Below are 24,437 nucleotides of genomic sequence, written 5' to 3' on the forward strand. Positions count from 1 at the left end.
TTTCCATGCACACCAGGAAAATCAGATTTTTTTTTTTCTTTCCGATCTCTCAATATTGTGTCAGCATTTGGACAAAAAATACACACACAAAAGCAAAAAGCCATATGAGAACTCCCTTTGTTATTTATCTTGGCTGGTTGTACTAAAGAATTTTACTAATTATAAAATGCATAAAAGCAATAGGAGAGATTCCTTTAGGCCATACAGTTTTCAGGCTTAAATGATCGGAAGAGAATGACTTGAGTGGCTAAATATCTGTTTGTTTTGACATTTCTTCAGCCCACTTTGTCAAAAACTGACCTGAGAATTGTGAGGAAAAACATGATTTTGATACGATATGCTATTTCTCCCAGGTACTAGGAAATAGAGTGTGGAAATAACCTTCTCTGCAGGGTTTTGGTACTTTGGAAACTGGCTGGAATAGGAACACTGGTAGAGAGATGCTCAGGTCTGTTCTAAGAGCATACTTGGACAGGACTGTTGTAAGGTTTTCACCCCTTTGTTCCTCCCCAAACTTTGCTAGGTGATGCTAGTTTAGGACTCTCAGGAATGATAGGGCTGCCAAGGCATTGAATTTATAGTTCTAAACATGCTTTCAGTTTCACTGTGTTTCAAGGTGCTTGTCTTGAACTTCTCAAGTTCACCTCCTCCCCAAAGCCTTCACTAGAAACCCAGCTCACACCCGTCATTTGAGCTTTGGACCCTATCTCAACTGTGTGTTGATTCTATGAGTTCTGAAATTGGATTTTCATCTGAGTTGCATTGTTCCCCATACCATGTCTATAAGTTTCACCAATTAGCTCTCCCGGCAGGACCTGTGGGCCAGACAATTTTTATTATTCTCAGTAGCAATGAGCAAGATATGATAGAGTTGGTATGTTTTCAAAACATAGGCCTTAAATAAGGGAGGATTAAATGAAGGGGCATTTACTTTTACAAAGAGGCAAAACAGCTCATAGAATCAGTGGTCAGCACTTTCAGTTGACAGAAGAGGCTAGGGTGTGCTCTTAAGGCTGCCAAATATATTATCCTCATGCTGAAACTGAGGCTAAATGGTGAAACTCATCTCAGACCCTAAAATTCATGAAAGAAAGAAAACTAAGATGAGGGGCACAGAAAACCCCCACTTATCTGAAGAAAAGCCGCCTCATCATTCTTCATGTATGAAGGTTTTCCTAGTCACCATGGCTAGGTGACTAGCCATGGAACTTCAGCCAAGTCTACTTTTCTTTACCCCTAACCTGCTCTTCAAGCTAAAAAATTGAACTCCTTTGTTCTTGACCCTGGTACCACAAACCTACATAACTTCATTCCCTTTCTTAATCAGGGAGGTAGATTTCAATTTATTTCCTACCTCTTTGCCAATCGATTTGCAAATAAAGCTGATTTTTCTTCTCAAATACATGATGTCAATCTGTACACATCAGTGGAGACCCACTGCCCAGGAACAAGGACATTTTAATGCCTGCTCACCTATTTTTGAATCCAAAGAGCCCGCAAAGTCAGCTTTGGCCACGATCACAACAGGGACCTCCTGCTGGGTGAGCATGTTCACAGCCATCACGGGCGTGCGGCAATCTGCAAATGAGAGCAAATAAGTGTGGATGCCGTTCAGCCGGGTGCCAACACCGTCCGAATCTCAGAAGAGACAAGTGAGAAAAATAAGCATTAGAACTTCTGTGTTCGTGTTAATTGTTAGAGTTTGTTCTTTGATGGTATTAATAGATAATTCACACCAGTGAAAAAAATCAAAGATTTAAACAAAGACCAAAAATGTCCCTCCACACTCATAACCAAAGAAGTGAAAAAGCCATTTTCACATTCCAGATGTGGAGGAAAGTCATCCCCTTTTCCTTTTGAAAAAATATCTCGAATATACAGAGGAGTGAGAAATACAAAAATCCATCTTTGGTGAAACGAGGAGACATCTGAAATTCCAAACCATAACACTTGAAAATGGAAGTGGATAGGAGAGTAGAAAATGACTGAGCACAGAAGAAATTTCAAGACATACAAAGACATAATAATTCCTGCCCATTTACCCTTTCTTAAGAAATACTGGAGAAATTCTTCCAGCAAAATGAAGGGGTAAATCAAGAAAGAGTCAGGCATGGGGTTCAGGAAACAGAAGATTAGACAAGTCAGGAAGGACAAGGACATTCCTAGGACAAAGACCAAGGGGAGGCCTGGGTGACAGTGCAGGTGAAGCCAGGGGGGTTGCCAGGTCAGAGCTGAGTGTGTCAGAGGGTCCCATGAAGCATTTTTAGAAAAATGAAGGAAGCGACATGTATCTCGCGGCCAGGTTGGCAAAAGCAGAAAACTGGATTGAGAAGAGTTTTGCTTCTGGGAGGATATGGGAAGTCTTAAGTCAGGAAGTCAAAAAACAAAATGCCACTGGAAAAAATGAGGTCATCATGAACTCTGGCAAAAATAGACAGCTATAGGAAAATGGAGTCACAGCATACTTGGCTCAGTTTATTTATGTGGTCATGATAAAACATTAATTTGGACTTAGCTAAACATTGAGTCATCTTCAATGAAGCTTGTTACAACTACTTCAGCAGGGAGACAAGCCCTACATACATGAATCTTCCCCGATTATATGCAGAAAAGAATAAGGAAGACCCAAACAAAGTCCCAAAGAAGAATGAAGGAATGAAAAAAACAATGAGTTTGCTTGCTCTTACGGCAACACGAGCAATGAACAACAGTTATAATTTATGAGCTGTTATTACTATTTTACTTGTCATGTTTTAAGGCTTCATATAATTATGTAAAATATACTTTACCACCTCAAGATTAAAATAAGGCTAGGAAATAGAAATTATTTTTCAAAGGGGTAGAGACAGGCTCTCCAGGCACCAAGTCAGGTTTGATCTTCTTGAGCTTTGGGTGACAGAAAGCACAGGACAGGGTGTGGTAGGGACAGAGCACAATGCCACCCAAAGGAGCCTCCACAGCTGAGGCTCAGGCAGCTCCCATGGCTGGGAGGCACCTGCTGCCCGAGGCCTGTGTGCTGACATTTCTCAAAACCAACACCCATTTCTCTAATTCTAGATTGTCCCTTCTCAAAGAACAGGTGGTGCATATTGATGAATTCTGCAATTATGATATAAAGTTTGATATAATATTGGGAGAATGGAAGGCAAGGGGTGGTGGAGTCAGAGTAAAACTCAGTAGGTAATGTCTAGAAATGGTGAATGGAGAGATGGAGTGGAGGCATATTACAGACCCACGGAGCTCTATGCCAGAGAAAGAGCTCGTGGCGCAGATTGCCAGTTGGCCCATATCTGCCTTTGCTTCTGATTCTGCAACAGAACACTCAGCTGGACACACTGCTTCACTGATGGCAGCGCTGCTTAGCCTCCCTGTTCTGGGTGTGACCAAGAAGTAAATGCAGAAGCAGTTTCGAGGTCATGCTCTCAAAAAGTAGCAGCATGTCTTTCTGTGCCCCTCCCCAGCCCTCCTTGCCCCCGCCACCCTTATTTACCACAACACTGATGAAGAACACACAGCTGAGGTGAGAGCCAAGAAGGGCAGAAGAGAACAGAAAGAGCTTGGCCTTGACTGCCTTATACAGGAGACCCGTCGTGCCCCACTCAGAGCTTCGTGTGGGCAAAAGATAAACCTTTTTTTCTTTAAGTCTCTGTTTTCCTAGGTCTCTCATAGCTGCCAAATTTATCCTAAAGATTTATTTTTTTAAGATTTAATTATTTATGCATACAAGAGCTGGGGTAAAGGCCAGAGATGCGGAGGTAAAGGGGTGGAGGATCCACCAGAGACAGAATGGGGAACAGAACAGGTAGACTGACTGAAATACACTGCTGAGGGGAGCAGCGGGCGAGATAGGAGAGGTCTGCTGCACCATGGGGGTAGCTCCCTGGCCGGCTGGGGATCGAACTCGTGCTGCAGAGGCTACGGATAGCTTCATAGTGCTGTGCTTAACCCTTTGTGCCACCAGGGAGGCCCCTAGCAAAAACCTTTAGAAGGGTAACATCAATGTTTGTGAATTTATACTAAAGTCCACCTACGGCTGGATGTGGCACTGTAAACTGATTAAGCCCTTTCTGACACCAGTAAAGGACCTAGGAAAATGTTCATAACCTTTGGCCAAAGATATCCCACACTGGGGAATGTATCCTAAAGAAATAATTCTATAGAGGCAAAAATGTTTATAGCAGACATCTCCACGGTAGCCGCAAACATGAAAAAGGTCAAATGTTCAACATGATGAAGATTCAGGATAATGGCATACTGAGTTGATGTGAAATATGGATAGAAACAAAGAACTTTCTGATATCATATCAAGTAAAGACCATAAAATAAAGACCAAAGCAATATGATCTTTATGGTACAAATGTGGAATATAATTAAAAAGTAATGTGATCACATGCGAAAGAGTGAAGTTGGACTCTTACCTTTGCCATATATAAAAATAAACTAAAAAATGAATTAAAAACTTGAATGTAAGCTCTAAAGCTATAAAAGCTCTTAAAAGAAAAGCATTGGTGTAAGTCTTTGTGATCTTTGATTAGGCAATAGTTTCTTAGATATAACACCCAAAGCAAAAGCAACAGAACAAAAAGGTAAATTGTACTTCACTTTAACTTGTACACTTGTACACTTTAAATGAGTGAATTGTAAATTATACTCAATAAATTTACAAAATTAGTCTTTGAACTTAAATATTAGCAGGTTTGCAATGAAGGTACAGTAGTGGCTAGCATTCTATACCTGGTCAAATTCTTAGAAAGAACAGACTAAAATCCGAAGTTCCTGACCATGTTGGCAGTTCTCTCCACTTCTTGTGTGTCAAGTGCTGGTGATGTGAAGCAAGAATCCAAGGAGGTGATAGAGAAATCTCAAAGCATTTCATAGAGCCATTAGATAAAGCTCATTCCTGAAGAAAGGACAATGGTGCCCATAGTTTTCAGAGCACCCACTGCAAATAAGGCACTGTGTGCCTTCTGGGGAAACAGACAAGTGGCTTTCGTTCAGCACTGACAGCAAAGCAGTGCCCGTGTCTAGTTCCCAGAGTGCCAGTGCGAGGGCTCTGTGGTCAGCCAGTGGGAAAGCGCTGTGCGACTCCCTCTCTTGGGCAGTTGTCAGGGGGATCAGCACAGCAAAGGTTCTAAGTCCAGAGGCAAAAAGACCCACTTATCTTTGCTTCTTCCAAGTTATCGGGCACAGGAGATTTCCCCCTGCTCACAATATTTATTAACATGTGCCCGCAGGCTGCTAGTAGAGAGTTTGGTTAGAGAACAAACTGTTCTCTACAGGATTACAATTCTCTTCCTCATCCTTTTGTCCCAACCTATGCTGATAGTATGGAGATAGGCAAAAAAAAATAATGAGCAATTAATTATTTAATGTTCTGGAGGCATCTAGGGAGCTAAGACTCTCACTCTCTAACGTGTCAACAACAATAGGGTTCTAAGTTACCCTTTAAAGAGACCTCATTTACCCTTTCGGCAAAAAACGCATTGTTGGAGACCAGTGGTGATTCAGAGCTGAACTGTGTGGTTCCAAAGCATCAGGGTTTGAATATTTTAACAGTAGGAATATAAGGAAAGACTCCAGGAGAAGACAGAACAGCTTCTAGAATTCAAATTTCCCTAATGATGTTTTTTCTTGTTTCTAGTTCCTATTAAGCCAGAGCTTACATATAGGACTTAAATCAGAGGTGGTCAGCTGGAAAAAGGAGGGAATTCCATGGTTATGGAAGGAAACTCAATTTCAAGAATTCTATTAGGAAGTTTTCTGCTCTTTAAATGATAGCATATCAGGCAAAAAAGCAGTTCATTTAATCAACATCAGCAACAGACCTGGCCAAGGCAGAGCCAGGAACTGTCCAGGAGCCCTGTTCTTGGCACCTTCTGTGTCTGGCTCGGGGCTGCCCCTGAATCCCCTGCACTCTGATCACCAATCTTCTGTGGTCGTCACCACCTGCTACCTAAGTGATGGGGTAAGTGGATCTGCTGGCTTCACTTTGCCACACAAGTGTCACCCTGGCCACGCATGTCCCCCCTTCTTCCTCACCCCTTGGGGACAATCTACTGACAAGGCCCTTCCCAACACCTCGACGGCCATGCCCACTCAGAGGTTTAAGTCACATGCTGGACCTTAGACTAGCACTTTGGTGATCTTGGTCAACTCAGGAGCTGATGTGCAGAAACCAACTTAGCAAGTGCAGGAACTCATATTTGGGAATTTAAACTTCTGCGAGTGATAAATTCAGCTGCAGTCATGCACTGCCATGCCTTGCAGTGGTCACTGCTTTAATATATCACCCCCAAACCTGCCATTCCAGGATAAACCAAGCCGCTTGCCCGGTATGAGCTGGTCGGCAATTGTGAAAGACAACAGTCATAGGACATCCAGGTTGAAAATGTAACCTCAAAGGTCAGAGGAGCAGAACTCCATATTCATATGCTAACTTTAATTCACCTTTGGGCAAAAAATTGCATTACATTCAAAGTACTGTACTTGCCTTCCGTGACTAATGTCACACGTCAAAATCTAGACTTGATGTGCAAATTAATTGAGAGACTTGAATAGACTGACATCTGCAAAAAGAATATTTCCACTCTGAAACGAGAATGAGAAGATTTAGGGCCCAGTGTGATGTTTCATTTGGAACTGTTTCAGAGATTACTGAAGAGGAGAGAATGGAACTAACGAGCCATTCAGGGCCACAATGAAATGACCAGGCCAAGACAGACGCGTGGATACCCCCAGGGAGCAGGAAAACTGCTTCCTGCATATGCAAAAATAATTTCTTACATATGAAAATGTTCCAAATTTATATAGTGCCTTTCAAGTCAGGTGCTCCATCTTTCATAATTTCTTGGCTCACTAATCCCATACTAATGGTACATCTTTTTAATTTGTGTCCCCAAATTAACCGTAAGAAAAAAAAAATCTACGGGTTAGATGTTTATATTTTTTAGTTTCTCATTTTTAGATATTATTCAACCACCACAGCTCTCAAGGAGTCTCAAAATGCTCATGAGAGTAAAAATGATTGTCTCCCCTCTAAACCAAAGAGTTGAAAAGAATCTAATTTTTCTTTTGATTAAGTAGATAACCATATTGGACTTTATAAGCACACATGGAAAATTTAACTCAAAAGAGTCTTCCCCGTTTCAATATATTACAAGAGGGATGAAAAAGAGTGGTATCTGCCGAGGGCCAGAGTGGGTGACACGCATCTGCTAGGATGGTGAGTGAGGCGGCACTGAGAGTGGGTGTCTGTGCACCTGGGCACAGAGCAGGTTCTCGGTGAGTGTGTGTGGCTTTGAGCCCTGGCTTTCATGTTGTAAGTAAATAATTAGAAGTTGTAAGCAGAGGTTAAGTTGGGAAGACACTGTCTATCTATCCAACCTGGTATCAGAAGCTCTCATTTCATTGTTATTTTGAAAAATGGCACTTTTTAAAAGCATCAAAAATGAAAAAACAAACAAAAAGAATGGACATTTGAAAAACAGACATTCCCTCTTCCCCCCCGCCCCAAATTCAGACTCTGTGCATTGGGTAGAAGTTTATAGTCTATGGCAAAAAATGAAAAGGGATGTGGTTTTTATAGAAAAACTGACATTTTTCCAAAGACCTATTTTCATTTGATTGGGGTCTTTCCTTTGCCTGCTCAAGATCCATATCCCTTCCTCTGGCAAGAGACTCCGAGTTTGCATGGGAGACCTACCCCTTTCTCACTGGTGCATCTGATGGCCTACCAAGGAAAGTGTCTGATGTTCCCTTGACCAAGAAATAGGTCAGAGGCCCCAGTTAGACACCTCTCCCTACAACAGGTGCCCCAATCCCTGAGGGTGAGGTGAGGGCAGGATTCCTGCTGTCAATCTCCCAACTGATTCAAGTCTTCTTCCAGTTGGTTCTTCAGCTGTTTCTCTACTTCCCACGGCCTTCCAATATGTTCTACTTTTCCTCTGGGGTAGCCAGGGATGGATTATACAGAATCCTGACTAATGCACAGGCACTTCCCAGGTCCCCACTGTTCAATAACACTGGTTGTGTCAGTTCCAGGTCAACTTGATCCAGTTATTAGAGACCCTTGCAGAGCAGGACTCTGCTCAGATTACCACGTGAATTCTTTCAAGTAATAAAATTAAGTTTTTGAAAATGTTTCCTCTAATTTTCACTGACTTCCTTTCTGTCCCTGAGAGTATAGTTTTATTTAATGATGGAATTATAAATTAGGCAGAAGGTTCTATTCTTATCAGAAAAGAGCTTTAAATCTCAATTACATTTAATGGGAAAGAGCTGAGTTTTCTGCCAGATACGCAAGATACTGACACATTAGTGACTCAAAGTGAAACCAGGGGCAAGTAACTTAACATTTTCAAAGCTCTTTTTTTATCCTCATGTTTCAAAATATGAAAAATGAAAAGGCAGGCCAAGGGGAAGAACAGATGACATACGGTGACAGACACATGTGAAAGGACCATGGACTCCGAAGTGCTATCCAGAGAGAAGCACATTCTCTTGTCTCAGCCTTCACCAGCCAACTCACCTTTGCCAGGGACCAGTGCCTTCTGGAAAGTTTCCTTCAGCGAGCTGTGCCCATGTAAAAGCCTGTGGCTGGGAGAGATGGCAACGTGGGAAGTGCCGTAAATGGCCTCAGGGGTGGCCGTGTAGGCACTTAGCTTTTCCCCTGTGACTTGCCCATCAACCTGGCAGGAGGAAAGCAGAGTCGTTTCATTCTCCGTCCTCAGTCACATCCCTTTCTTCCTCTCTCCCTCAATCCCAAACAGTGGGGAACAGCTTCTGAGAATGGGACCAAGGATGTGGGTGCCTGAGATGGTGACTGGCAGAGGTAGAAAGGCCAGGAGTGAGGAGATGGCAGTTCCTTTTCCAGAACCCTAGTGGCACTAGGGCTGCTTGGGGGCCCGAGTGGAAAGTGGCCAAAGCATACTCAGAGTTTTCTCTGGCTTCTTTGCTCATGAATCAAATATAGTCATCACAGAGATATTGTTTCTGTCCTGAGAAAGGAGCTATGCTTTCCTGCAGGGTTTAAGGGTATAGTAAAAAGAAGTAAAGACGTCTGCTTTTCTAATCAGAAACAGTCATTGAGGCTAATGCCATTTTGAAAAGGCGAGATAGGATAGCCTGAGGTGCGCTCACAAGTGAGTGTTCTATGGGCTGGTTAAATGCTTTTTAAGGAAGAGGCACACATTTGGCTTCAACTGAATGTCAATTATGTGACAGACGCAGAGGACAGAGAGGCCAGGTGCACCTTCACCATGCGTTCAAACTCGTTCACAGGGCACCAATGAAGCATGAAGCACTCAGGGCTGCAACGAAGAGAGTCCACACCATGGCCTGAGTCCAGTTAGGTGTCACCCAGGGAGTCAGGCGTGGGCCTCTGAAGCACAATTCTGCTGCCCAATATGGAGTTCAATAGCAAGAGGTGGCTGTGAAGCACTGAAAACACAGCTAGCATGTGTTATAAGTGGACAGTACAGCAGATTTCAAAGACATTATACTAAAACCAGACTGTAAACTAATTCCTTCATGAATTTTAAAAATTGATCACATTTTGAAAGGACAATATTTTGGAAAAAATGAACTAAAAAAATGTTGATGAAACTGTTTCTTTGTACTTTTAAAAATGTGGCTAACTAGAAAATTTGACTCTTTCTACTGGACAGTGACCATATGGCCCCAAGTTGCTGATCTGTTGGATGAATTCTAAAAATGCAGAAGGGGGGTTGTGAGCATCAGTGCTGGAGATGGTATTGTGTGGTCACCTTCAATGTGAAGTCCAGATGGCAGCCCACACAGTCTCCAATCCAGTGGGCCTGCATGCCTTTTATTCCATACCATTCTGGAAGGTCTGCCAACGCGTCCTGCATGGCCTGTGGGAAAGAAAGGGAAATGAAGAGGCACAAAGCTTATTTAAGGGAAAGCAAATGATATAGGGCTTGCTAAAGTAGGAGTAGTGGGGAGACGACGAGACTCAGGATTTGCCCTCTCCTTGTTCACTTGCCAAGTCAGAGGAACCCAGGGGAGGTTAGAAACAAATATAGTCATTGTGACTCAATTTAGTGAGATTTCTCTATACTGAGTGAGCCAAGGTTTCATGGAAGGAAGAACATACACAAGGAAAGACCATAATTAACATCTTCGATGAATGTGATTAGTGCCTTCTTTTCCATAATCTGGGAATTAAGCAAAAGAATTTCAAGGTTATGAATTCTGAAACTCTAAGATAGGCCATTCAGGGGAATGGCCTACACTGTGGCTATGATATGATAAAACATCATTTCTGGAGCAGAAATACTGGGTAATGACACCATCAAACTGACCAAGTATGCTTCCATTCATTTCTTTATTCCACTTTATTCTACTTTTATTCATTTCTTCATTAACCACTCACTTTTCCACACCAGGACATCATCCTGGCATTGAGGGTCTGGGTGTCCACAGATCTCAAGCGTGGAGTTGAAATAACATACAAATGAGGGCTAGGCAGGTAACTGGTTAAAATTCAAGCCAATGAGATTTCATTTAACTTCCAAGCAAACCCACATGTGGTCTCATGGGATCTAAAGTCTCTCCAAGAGGTGAAAAACCACATCACATGATTTGAAGATTGGCTCCATCTCCAGCTCTACCCTTCTCTGCTACAGGAAACTTGGAATTGACAGGGTCCAGTTCTGGCACATCTTGCATTACTAAGAGACTGTAATATAAACCCTCTCCTTGTGTTTCTTCTAGTTGAATTTTCAAAACTGGGAAGTTTGTGGAGGTGCTTTGCAGAAAACAAATTCAGATCTCTCTGAGAACAAAAGATTCTAATAGAATGAAAAGTGAATGTTTTGATATGCTAACTATGAGGGGGGAGGGTTGACACATCTGTTTAAAACCTTCCTAAATCTATGAATATTTTAAAAACCAGAAGAAATTAAAAACTAAACTGAAGGAAACTGACATCTAGAGAACAACAAAGCAAGTCCTCTTTAGTCCCGTAAAGTAAACACATTACTCGACTGATCTTTGATGAGCGGAGCTGAGGGAGCCCAAGCTCCCAACAACATCTCCCTCACCAGTCTCCACAGGGGCAAGAACAACGTGCTGAGTATTTACAGCGTTCAGTCCTAAGCGCCCTTTGATTTGTTGGCTTGTTTTGGGCTTTTGTTGGGATGGTGTCCTTCCTCCTTTTGTCAGCGCTGTAATTACAGTGATAGATGGGATTCATCTCCTTTCAACTTGGTAAAGTTGGGACTTTTCTACTCTGGCCAACCTCAATTTATAAAAATCTTGCTGGTTCACAGACTTCCCAAACCTGGGCAAATAGTAGTCTTGAAGACTCTTTTTAAAAGTACTGTGAAATCCCTTTTCAAATTAAAGCTAGGGGAACCCAATATTTAAGAGTTGAAAGCAGGGGCCTCCCTGGTGGCGAAGGCGGTTGAGCGCCGCAGTGAAGCTCTCTGTAGCCTCTGCAGCGCAGGTTCGATCCCAGCCAGTTAGCGAGAATCCCACATGGCGAAGCAGAACTCTCCAACCTCGCCTGCTGGTCCCCTCAGCAGCATATTTCGTCAGTCTGCCTGTTCTGTTCCCCACTCTGTCTCTGGTGAATCCTCTCACCCTCCCATGCATCTGGCCTGTACCCCGGTTCTTATATAAATAAATAAATCTTTAAAAAAAAAAAAAAAGAGTTGAAAGCTGAACTATTCCAGAAAGTCCTGCTCTCTCCTTTTAACCTCCTTATCAACTCACAAGGCTTGGACACAATTTAAAAGCCATTAATTTATTCAAATCCTCTCATTTAATAAATGAAAATGGTTCATTTAATAAATGAGAAATGGCCTATTTGACCAAACAGCAGGCCAAGATAATGAATCATCCATACCTTCTGATTGTTCTGGGTCCATTGTGCTCAGTTTCCAGGTGTCTTTAGGTAAATTAAACAAAGGAACTTCTTCCATTTGCAAAATGTAGAAATTAATAACATGAGTGGGCTTCTTATTTGAATTTTGAAAGAATTATTATATTTAATACTCATTTGAAATCAAATTGTAAAGTGTCCCCGTGGTTGCTCCTTATTATATATAGAAGTACTGTGGTTTAGTTTATAGAGATGCCTTGTAATGCTTTTCACTAGGACAGGTTTGAAAAGACAGTCTCTGTTGTTCTATAGATACATACACCATCTGAATGAAGGTGGTTTAGGAAGTTGAAACAGAATTGTGTGTGAATGCGTCTGAATGTGAGCCAGTGCTTAAGAACATGAACCAATAAGATAGGCTGAAGAGCACATCCAATCAAAAAGGACTACATAATACAAACTATAATCAGAAATAAGAAAGAGAAAGATTAAAGCTAAAATGCTGAGGATAAAGAGAGGATTAACTATAACATAGCTAATCTGACTCTTTCTTCAAGGAAGCAGAAGTAATGCCAGGAAGAAATCCACACTTCCCCAGAGAAGAAGTATGGGAGCTAAGCCTTTAAGAAAAAGGGCCAACAGGACCACAAATAAGAATTCTAGAAGAGGTTTAAAAAACAGGATACATTTTAGTATCCCTGGTGAAAAAAAAGTTTAGGCAACTAGGTCTTGATACAGATCTTTCAAAGCAAGTGGATTTATTGGCTATGAAGGGGAGAGTTGAAAAACCAGAACCTTGGAAAAATGGACACAGATTTGAGAAAAATGGAAGAGGTAAGATTTAATTAAAAAAGATACTTTTTAAAAGCTTAACACTTAACCTACTTCTGAATCAGTGTGACTTGATTAGCCATTATTTTTGAATAATAATTTGTATATATTTTTCTAACTTATTCTTATTGCCAAGATTTCTTTATTCTTTATTTTGGAGGGGATCATTTTAATGCAATCACTCCAAATAGTATATAGCTGAGTACTAATGAGGGAAAATCAATTCTGAAGGCAATAAGATGTTTAAAAATCTAGATGTCTCCTCTAGAATATTCCAGAAGAATAAACTTTCTCTTATATCCTAGTTTCCCTCTTCTGCTTTGACTTTCGCATGAAGTTATACACAAGATTTACACATTAAAAAGTTCATTCAGCATGATTTTTACCTTATTTACCTCTATATGACAGTCATACTTTAATCTCTCTGAAATGTGGCATTTCCAGTAAAATCCATTTGTTGTGGTAACTCAAAGTAAGACATTTATTTACAAAAACAGCTGTGCTATCTAAGACTCCCAATTCCAGTGAAGGTGCTATTAACCCAGAGGGAAATGATCAGTTCTTTGCAAGGCATCCTACTAATGATGTTTGACTTAGCAACAAGGTGTGGATTCATGAAATTGTGGGGGCTGAAAGAAGAGAGGTGCCAACCCACCACGCACACTTCAGATGCACATGTCAGCACCTCATGGAGAGGGATGTGGAGTGCTATCAAACAGCTTTCAATAAAAGGACCTTACACATGTCAACATCATCGCTGACACTGGAAGGAATGAAGTGCTTCCGGCGTACGACCATCAGGATGGCCCCATGTGCATGCTTTGTGGGAAAGGATGTGAAACGGAAAACAGGAAGCTATAGAGGCAGAAGTTGTAGTCAGCCAATCTCCTCTCATCCATACAGCCAGGTATTAACCCTGGCCACACTTACTAGACTTTTTCCTCTTCTGATCCAGGTAACCCACCTTTTCAACAGCAGAACTGTTCTAATTCCACTAACTTCCAAGAGATGGTGACTACACATTCTGAAATATCATCACCATACCTCTAAGAATGCAGATGACAGAAGACAAGCTCTCTCCCTGCACCCCTATGTTTATAGCAGCACTGTTTACAATAGCTAAGCTTTGGAAACAACCCAAATGCCCAAAAATAGATGACTGGAGCAAGAAGATGTGGTACATATACACCATGGAATATTACTCAGCAGTCAAAAAGATAAACACATGCAATTTGCAGCAACATGGATGGCGCTGGAAGGGATCATGCTCAGCGAAATAAGCCAGAAAGAAAAAGAAAAATACCAGATGGTCTCACTCATAGCAGGAATCTAGAAAACTTAAATAAGGAACCAGGAAAAAGAATAACTATAAGAAAGAAAATATCAAAATCAACAAACAACTATGAACAAAAGACACTCGGTGGGGGGTGGGGAGGAGAGGGATTGGGGACTGCAATTGTATGGGGAATATAAAAATAAAATTTATTTAAAAAAAAAAAAGAAGACAAGCTCTCTCAATGACAGAGCCACCTGCCTGATGAGACAGCTCCTATTCCTGGAGGCCACCTATGTCACCTCACTGGCCCTGAATCTCCAGGACAAGAGAAGCTGTCACTGCACCTCACAGGAGAGGAAGGTGTAATTAAATAGCTTCCCAGTGAACTCAGCACAACCTGAGACCACTCTTGAATGAATGTGGCTTTGGTCTGGGGAAAGGAGGTTTCAGGAGCAAGACCAAAAGCTTTTACTGGTATAACCACAACAAATAAAATGGGGACAGCAGTTCCAGGAAACATTCTGCTCAAGGGACCTTCAAGTTGGAAGCCTGTCTATTAATTAAAAACTTGCAAGAACACAAAACCATTCCTTTCCAAGACACTCAGGTCTAAAGAAGATGGCAAATAAATGATAGCATAACCCTGTTATCTTGCTATCTGTTTTATGATTATAGAGTAATCATAATCATTACAGAAAATCTGGAAAGGACAGAAGAGGACAAAGAAAAATAAAAATTACAATCAGTTTAAGCACCCAAGGAGATCACTACTAACCTGTCCTGCATCCGTCACCCTACTGACAGCCCATCCTCCTCCGACTCTGAGAGGGACTTTTCCTCACACATGCAGAGGCTGGAACATGTCCTACAATCAGTGGTGTCTTTGACAGTATTTTTCTCCCTTGGTGGATCATAAAATTTCAAACCAACTATGCGTTAGAATCTTCACAATGCAGCAGGAGTGTGGGTACCTGTGACACACTTTTACATAGTTATTACCGTGCTGTTCAATACTCTTTTTAAGTGATAAGAGTTTGCATTTTACTAGAGTTCACAACTTATTCCAGCTCTAGAAAGGATGGGATCTCTATTTTGAGCAAATCTGACACTCAGAGTTAGCCACCTGAATAGTAAGACAGAAATATAGAGCAACAGGAAGATACTGTGGGAAATTGTCCTTTTTAGAAGAGGCCATGTTCCGAAGGAAAAAACAATACGATATGGACATGTATGTAGCTAATGACTGTCTGCCGCCTGGATAATGGGACAGCCACTGGATGGGCTTGGGGTTCTTCAAGCAGCTGGACTCAGAGGGCCCTGGGGTAGGGGGTAAAGAATAATGATGTAAAAGACCACACAGCTCCAGTTCCAAGGGGCCAACAAACCAATTCCATCAAGAACAAACCAGACAATCTTTAATGATTGCACTTTCCATGACCAGGCCTATAATATCCCCTCCCTGTACCTGTTACATTTCCGAACTCGTGATGCCCAGTCTTCCGCACCACACACAGCTAGCTGCCAGCTGCACCTTCTTGGAAATGCTTGGTTGCTTGGGAACTGGTACTTCAGGGCAGGCAGAAAGAAGGCAGGAGGGGCACTGAGGCGACCCAAGGGGCTCCTGTCTTTCCTGGGCTCAGATCCGCAATTTTCAAACAAGGAATGGGCTGGGTCAGTCATTTTAAATGAGGGGTGCTCCCCTTCAGTGGGCAGCCAGCCTGGGGCGCTGGAACAGGGAAGAATGTGGGCTGCTTAGAATAAAGCAACACCATATCCCTTTATTTTAATTTGATTTTAGACATATTGATTTTGTAATTTCAAGCAGCAGCAAAGACAGGCATGAAGGGTTTTTTTTTGTTTGCTTTTATGTTTTTTAGATCTGGGCAGGAAGTAAAGGCGTGGAGGACTCTGATGTAAGCATGGGGGGAACTGCACAGTGTTTTCTTGCGTCCCTTCTAACCTGACACTTTAAATGACTTTAAAACAAACAAACAAATAAACTAAACAGCTTCATTGCTGACACTCACTAGCCCTCCCAAGCACCTGCAGAGACCCCCAACATGGTGTTAATAAATCTCGTCCCCTGGAGTCCAGGCAAACAGGAGTGCGGGCAACCAGCTTGAGAAAGAGCCCTCTACACTCCATCAAAACCTGGCCAGGAGCTACGAAAGGTTACTCGGGGTTTAAGAGCAAGACATAATGTTTAACTACAGGAAGGTTTCTCTCATACGTTAAATATAAATAACCAAAGCAAATGAATTAGCGAATCACAACAAAAATAACACTTAGCCTCTGTGAAGAAATATGGTGGTTGCCAGAGGGCAGAGAGGGGAGAATCTGATGGTGGGACCGGCACCAGGACTCTGGCCATGTGAGGGGAGGCTTGCGCACAGAGGCGTAGAGCTGCACCAGCACCGTGCCCAGGTCTTCTCCAGGCGTCCCCTGCCTGCCGAGAAAGTGCCAGGAAACTGGAACTGTGAGTCTCAAGGCGCCTCCTTTCCTTTTGCCTCACCCCCCTCCTGCCTCTGCCCACTCCCACACCCAGAAGGACTTTTGAGGGGCTGGGGGGTGGCGCTCCCCCTAAGAACTTGCACCTGTGCACATTCAAGGGTCACCAGAAGGGCAGAGAGGAGAGAAGACGGAGAATTGAGAGAAAAGATCCCGGAGGGTTAGGAAAAGACAGAACAGAAGGAAGAAAGAGCTATTATGTAAGAGGGAGCAGAATTTAACAATTAATTAGCTTGGTGAGACCGGGAGTCACAACCAGATCCCAGGGACAGAAGGAGAGTCTGCTGCTTTAAAGAAGAGATGGGGGTACGGGGGAGAGTCCCGGCAGGAAGAGGGCTCACTCTGCGGTGCACCTGAGCAGAGCTGTCCGGGGTCTGCAGGCTGTAGGGGCTCTGCCACTCCCACCACTCAGCAATGATTAAAATATTTTTTACAAGGGGGAAGGGATAGGACCACCCTCAGCCCTACCTGGCCAAGGGGCCGGGCGGAGATGAAGGCAAGAATAGCTTTAAAGCCACGGGCTTTTAGAGAAAACACTCACAGCACCTAAGCCCCAGCACTACCGTCATTAAATCTGACTCTGGCCTGTGTCCTCACAGCTTTTTATCCCAACAGCCATGCCGAGAAACCGACAGCTTGTTAAATGTTTCTCACTTGCTTCTCTTGGTTTTCAGAAACTTTGTGCCCTCTTGCCAAGGTCTAACTGGTGACACCCAGCACGGGAAGGCACAGGCTGCACCCACAGGAGGCACCACTGTAGGCCAGGGTCCTTTGGGGGGCAGGGGGTCACCAAGTCACCAAACCTCACTGACCAATCCCTTTGCAAAGTTCCTGTTGTTACCAAGAGGCATTTCCTGGCACTACCTGGGAGCCGGCCTGCATTCTGGGGCCGAGAGAGGATCTGCGGGTAGAAGCAGAAAGCCAGGCAGCAGGCCCAATTTCAAGGAGACATAGGCCCTCCGGACTGGAACAAGGGCCAATTCCAGGGTGCAGAGGACAATGAAAGATGCAGGGGTACATGCTGGATGCTGAGCCCTCATACCACTATTCCTCTGTGGCTGCCTTCCGCTCCAGCCTCCTCCTCCAGCTCCCCAAAGAGCTTCTGTCATAAACCTCACTTCCCTTCCCTCCCCCCTCCCCTCTCCAACTTCATATTTTCATTCTTTACAGGCTCAGACAAGACCAGAGTGCTCTGGTGAAAGCCCTCTGCTTCACTAGCAAGCTCACAGGTGAAATCAAGGAGGAGAGGCTAAGGGGGCAGGGATATGGGGGGGCTTACTACTTCCCATCCCAGGGATTTCATAAGGGCTTACTGTTGCCCATCTGCTTTTTGCCAGCAGAAATTCTACTTGGAAATACTTGTGAGGCGTGAAGTTCCTGCACGTCTGGAAGGCAACAAAACACTCCCTTCCAGACATTCTGTGCTTCCCATCTTTTGTCATCTCATTGGTGATGCCTCCTCCGGCCACTGGGCAGACCTGGGGCTCATCCTCCCCATCTTGCCCTGCACTCTCCTGCGAGATGACAGTCATCCTGCTGGGCTGTGCCCACGTGTCTGTGACCGTCTTCCACACTAGCCTCCACAGCCCCCTTAGGCTTTTCCCATCTGTATTCTTAGCACCTCCTCAGGGTCTGGCCAGGTGCTTGATAGCAATGAAATGAAAGAATTCAGACTACCTGAGAGGCAGTGTAGGCTGCTGGCAAAGAACCCGGGCACTCTGACTTGAATCCCAATACTGTAACTAATTACCGAGTGAACTTCAGTTTCCTCATCAGCAAAAGAGGGATAAGAAGAGTATCTACTGCAAAGGGTTGACATGAGAGGTAAATATTATGTAATTAAGGTCAGAGTCCTGGTCAGATCAGGGGCACACAAGGAGGACATGGAAAGTGGACTTTGCTCATATTCAAGCAGTTCCCAGGTAACTCCTGAAAACTTGGAGAGCAGAATGTCCAATTTGGTGCGAGGGGTTGACTAAGCAAGTCACCTTGACACCAAAGAGAAGCACAGCTTAGTACCGCAGTGGCTGAGGGGCTCTGAGGAGGCAGCCACAGAAACTGAAAACACACATTGATTAGAAAAGTTCTAATGGGAAGCCCTCCCTATTTGTTTCTCCTTCCAATCATCACCCTGCAGTCAGGAACCGAGGCGCTGATTCTATCAGTCCCCAAATCCCTTTTGCTTTCTGTATGGAGGGGTATAGTCCCCCCTCCCTGCACTCCCTGCTCGCGCTGCCCACAAGATACCTCCCACACATCTCTGCCAAGACTAATTCATGTTCCTCAGGTACTCCTACTGCAAGTTCCCTTTTTCACAGAACGAGAGGCTGAAATCACTTGGAATGTTTCATAAAGCAAATAATCCACGGAAGGCTAGATGGGGAGTGAGGGAAGAAAACATCAAATATGTCACAGAACAGCCTAATAAAGCACGTTCATATTTCAGGGTTCCCTGTAATTTTCACATCAGTCTTTATAATTTGCGAGTTAAGTGAATGAAAGGAGGGCTTCACCACAGCCCTGCTCTCAAGCAGACCGCCAGCTGTACCTCACAGAAGCAGTTCCTGTGAACTTCTCACCTCAGTTCCTGGCAGAGAGCAAAAACCGAAGCAAACACCAAGCTCTAAAGAGAACTGTGATGGCTACAGTTCACTTCCACCCCTTCCCCATCCTCAGCACCCATTCCCTAACACCTTTCCCCAACCACCTTGAGTATAGGAACAAAAAGCCCAAGCCTGCTTTCCCAGTCTCCCCAGAGGCTGGGTGGCTATATGGCACAATCGAGGCTACCAGAACATCAGTGGAATTCTGCTTGGGGGTTTCTGGGGGAAGTTCTTGTCTTCCAGATAAAAGACACAGTCACTCATACTTCCCTGATTACTTCTTTCTGTCTTGAATAGAAATGCAATGTCTGGAGCTGCAGCAACCATCTTGCAACCATGAGGTGTCAGACAGGAAGGAAAGGCCAGGAGAGCCACTGAGCTGCCAATACAGAGCCTTCTCCCAGTTTAGTCCTAGCAACTAGGACTTCTCAGGTCTAACCATCCATAACTCAGATTTTCAGTTACTTGCAACTGGAAGCAATACTAATTGATCCAAATTTCGCCCTTAGCTATACAACAGGATCTCTTCATTGATTCAAGAATATTTTGATCATACCAGGTCTTGAAGTAAATGCCCTATCTTATTTGACCCCCTAAGTTTTGGACCTATTTATCCAAATACCTTTAATTTGTATATCTCTACTCAAATGTCTCAGGTCCACATAAACTCAAAAGCATCTGAACTATGTCTCTTTCAGGACTCCTTACCCCAGTAAACAGCTTAACCATCCATTTAATGTTCAAATTAGGGCCTTTTGTGAAGACACTGCATCCTACATACTCACATCCCATACTACAGATTTTACTGTCTGAATATTTTCCCAGCCTACCCATTTCTTTCTACTACTCCCTCCTGAGTCTAAGTTACACATACCTGGATCATTTCAGTAGCATCTAACCTGGCTTATCTGCACCCACTCTTGTCCTTTGCCTAATGATTTCATAAAAACATAAATCTGACTATGTCATCCCCTTAGAATTCTTTATTGGTTTCCCATGACCCCCCTCAAAGTAAAGGTCAAATTTCTTAAAACTTAAAAGGCCTTGCCTGCTCTGGTCCCCGGCCATATCTCCAGCTTCTACAGCCATATTTTGAGTCTTGTCTGGGCTCTCTCTGTTTCAACTACAGTGTCACTCTTTCAGCTTCTCAAAACTCATCACATATATATATCTATTTTAGGGCCACCACACATGATGGTTCCTGTATGGGTGGGGGGAGGAGGTTCACCTCTAGTTTTATGGGCTACTTGACTTTTGCTTATCCCCTGCAGCCAAGTGATTTTTCCATTGGAGATAGTGTACTTTTATGTAGAGTTCCAATTGGTTTTTAAAAAAACATTTCCACTGCTCTTCCAAGATCTGTTGATGAGTAATTTTTCCTTCAAGTCCCAGACTATATAATAGATGCCTTTGTGTTTAGCTCCTAATTCTTCTATCTGGGTCATCTCAGGGTCTACTTCTACTGAGCTGCTTTATGCCCCTCTGATTTTAGGTCATAAGTTTCTGTTTCTTTTAAATCTAGTAATTTTTCATTATATGTTGGACATTGTAGATGAAGCCAGCCTCACAGGGAGTCTGGATTGTATTATCTACCATTAAAAGTGTTAACTTGTGTTTGGGGGTTCTTTCTGAACTTGTCAGGATTATTTTTACTTTGTATTTAGGTGAGTCTATTTTGATTTTGCCCTTGGTCCTAGGGTGTCATTCATAATCTCATATATGGCCTTTCTGAGTTCTCAACTGCATACTTTTTTTTTTTTTTTTATAGAGGCATGCTTTATTTATTTGTTTGCTGGTTTGTTTGTTTGTTTGTTTTTACATGCACTGGGTACAGTCAGAAGCGCGGGAGGGTGAGAGAATTCACCAGAGCCAGAGCGGGGAGCAGAGCAGGCAGAAGGTCCGAAGTACACTGCTGAGGGGAGCAGCGGGCGGCAGGAGAGGTCTGCACGCCATGTGGGACCCTCCTCTGGTGGCCGGGGAGCAGCCGGGGATGAAACCGGCGCCGCAGAGGCCGCGCGCAGTTTCGCAACCCAGCGCTCAACCGCTGCGCCACCGGGGAGGCCCTCAACTGCATACTTTTGGCTGGGTCATAATTCCAACGTCTCCCAAACTATGCAAAACTGTCCCTCTGCCTGGCTCCACCCTTCTTCCCCTACCTCTGTTCTGCTCTCAGTCCCATAGCAATCATTTGCTATTACCCTGTGCATGTGCAGCTCTGCCTAAAGATGTGCAGAAAACATAGATTCCGCCCACCCTTACCACTCCCATGACACTCCTCCTTCCCCTGATTTTCAGGGCAAACCAAGTGCTGACCTCCAAAGATAGTTTTTCAATAAATCTGCACAAGAGTTCAGCAAGAATCAGGCAAGTCACCATGGTAACTAACCATTTCTGTTGAACAGTTGAAAATTCACAGCTGACAATTTGAAGAATAATGCCCCTCAGTTAGGTTATTACATTTCCAACAAGAGGCAGAGGTCAAAACAAAAGAACTAATTAGGTGGCCTTTCCAACAATGCCTATTACAGAGTTATTTGACAGGTCCTTGAGGTGGCCTGGCATCCCTCCTGGTAATACAGTAGACCCAACTGTCAGCAGATAGGGGCTCCCACTGTCTGGAGGTTATAGAAAGCAACATTCTCAGCTTTGTTCTTCTCATTTGGCCTCCCAATATAATTGTGTGCTTAAAAGGAGCAAGGACTATATTAACAAGTTCTAATGAGTAGTTTCAAATCCATATGCTATTCTCTGCTGCACTGTGAATAAATTATAATGGAAAAAGTCTCATTTATGACATGTCTTTTGAGTGAGAAAACTGAAGGTCATAGATCCATATGGCACTGGTATTATGAATTGGGATACTGCAGTTTTAATTCAGCTAAGTTTTGTAATGATCGGAGGTTATTTATAACCCAGTGCTTTCTCTGCATATTAGAAGTACAATATTGGATCTAATCCAATGTCCATTTCTGTCCAAGACCCTATTTTTAACAGAGTGACCTACGGGCTACTATGGAAGGGTCCAACTATCCTTCTTATGATGTTTAGCACAGGGGAAGAACTACCATGACAGACCACCAATAGCCTTTGTAGATGGCCAGTCTTATGCTAACAAATAAGGAGATTATCAAAATGCCATGTCAAGTTTTCCTGATTTGCTCTATATTTCTCTCTAGAGTGTCAGGGAATGGCCTCATTTCCATATCCTGAAATTTGGTAAATTCAAAGGATACTTTGCACAGAGTGGTTCTGAAATATACAAAATCAGTTATTTTGCCCAGCCTATGGTGAATAAGCAATAGCTTCAATAGTTGGCTTTGCCTTGAATCCCTAAATATATAAAGACCCAGCAGTTACCTAAGTCCCACCCTCTCCTTTTACTGACAAGGAAATCGAGCCCCAGGGACTCACATACAGTATAATTGTATACTGTTAATCAGGGATATAACAAGAGTTAAAATCCAGAGTTTTGGTTCCTGGCTTTGTTCATCTTTACTCTGACCCTCCCTTGTAGAGATGGTCAAGTCTTCACTTCTTTTAGATAATTTTCTCTGCACTCTCTGAAATTTCTCTCTTTCTGGAGGTGTGACTAGAATTGCAGATGAAGAAACTTCTTTTTTTTTTACTTTCTAGCTTCATTACTGATATAATCACAGATAAAGCTGAATGCTTTTTGAACTCTATGGTGTGGTGATACAATGATTGAGTATGTTCTAAGGTCAACAAATAATGGCTACACTGACCTCCAGGTGCCATTCTTGACTTACAACTGGAAGACACAAAACCTTTACCCTCCAAGTGATGCTGAGGCTCATGCACTTTCTCTGCACACCCATGGCTCCAGGATCCCTTCCAAGAGCTCACCCCCAACAATGAAGCTTTTCCACACCCAGAAGACCTTAGCGTTGTCTGTCAACACGAGTGGCTTTATTGGGGAGCCTCTGGGCTGATACTCACCTTCGCATAGGCAGTTGTCTTGATAAACCACTGTCTGAGGTACTTCTGTTCCACTTTTGCTCCAGAACGCCACGAACAGCCATGTTCATCCACCTGCTCATTGGCAAGCACTGTTTGATCCACTGGGTCCCAGTTAACCAAGGCCTGTTATAAGTCATGAAATAAAATGTTGCAACTTGGTAAGTACAAGTAATTTTGAGGTTTCTCACATGTGAGAGGATCTGAAAATGCAATACCTCTGCTCTGCAGCTTGAGGTATTACTTGACAAAGAACCCACTAGCAAGCTGGAAAAAGAACACATGAAATGCTCTATGCTTCCACCTTATTAGAACAGGCTCAGGAAGGAGGTCTTTAAGCATGTGTCAAACTCAAGTTTGGGATCTTCCTGTGTGAAAGAATGAACTTGCAGAGTTGAAAGTTTTAATAAACAGAGAAAAAGAAAAAAATGGTACCTAGAATTCCGTAGAATTGGGTTATTTTAGGGGAAACACATGTACTCTAATATAAATAACATTTACTGAGCAATTCCAATGCATTACATGTTGTACTAAGTGTTTTACTAAGACTGTTTCTTTCAATCCTCACAACAACCTCTGGAACTAAGAATATTATCCTCATGTTGCAGAGAAGGAAACTGAGGAACAGCGAGATTAAATAACTTGCCTAAGGTCACAGAGTCAGTAGGACAGTGAGTAACTGAGACAGGCTGGGAACTCAGGTGTATAGGAACTATAAAAATATAATGTGGATCAAACTTAATGTACAGCTCTGTCAACCTTTGCTTTAAAAATTTACTTACATAACTATTACTGACATCAAGATATAGAACATTCCCATCACCCCAGGAAACATCATCGTGCCTTCTCCCAATAAACATCCCAATACTGTTACCAAAAGGTAACAATAATCCAAGTTCTATTTCCATAGATTAACTTGGCTAATAGAGAATATAGTCTTAGCCATTACATAATCCCTTCCCCATAGAGTTCTAATTTGTGTATGTGAAAAGGAACCCTTGTACACTGTTGGGGGGGATGTGGACTGGCCCAGCCTTCTATGGAAAACAGTATGGAGGGTCCTCAAAATACTAGAAGTAGATCTACCCTATGACCCAGAAATCCCACTCTTATGTATCTACCCAAAGAATGCAAAAAAAAAAAAAAAATTCTAACGGATAAATGCATTCCTGTGATCACTGCAGCACTATTTACAATAGCCAAGTTATGGGAACAACGGAAGTGCTCAATAACAGAGGAGTGGATTAAGAAGATGTAGTATATATACACACAATGGAACACTACTCAGCTATTAAAAAGGTAAAGTCTAGCCATTTGTAACAACATGAGTGGAACTGGAGGGGATTATGCTAAGTGAAAGAAGTCAGGAGGAGAAAGGCAAATATTGGATAGTGTTGTT

At 43.0% G+C, this 24,437-nt stretch overlaps 1 protein-coding gene across 1 annotated transcript in view; it reads right to left on the bottom strand.

Moving 5' to 3' along the window:
- LARS2 (leucyl-tRNA synthetase 2, mitochondrial) overlaps positions 1–24,437 on the bottom strand; it is a gene marked incomplete at both ends in the record, with an annotated part of 122,291 nt that overhangs the window by 46,620 nt on the left and 51,234 nt on the right. The window contains 4 exons of the mRNA XM_084247783.1: positions 1,474–1,578; positions 8,528–8,687; positions 9,765–9,872; positions 23,021–23,164. Of these exons, the coding sequence (XP_084103909.1) occupies positions 1,474–1,578; positions 8,528–8,687; positions 9,765–9,872; positions 23,021–23,164 (517 nt within the window). The remainder of the gene's footprint in view (positions 1–1,473; positions 1,579–8,527; positions 8,688–9,764; positions 9,873–23,020; positions 23,165–24,437) is intronic.

This window comes from Talpa europaea, assembly GCF_964194135.1.
Source record: "Talpa europaea genome assembly, chromosome: 11".
Classification (NCBI taxonomy): Eukaryota; Metazoa; Chordata; class Mammalia; order Eulipotyphla; family Talpidae; genus Talpa; species Talpa europaea.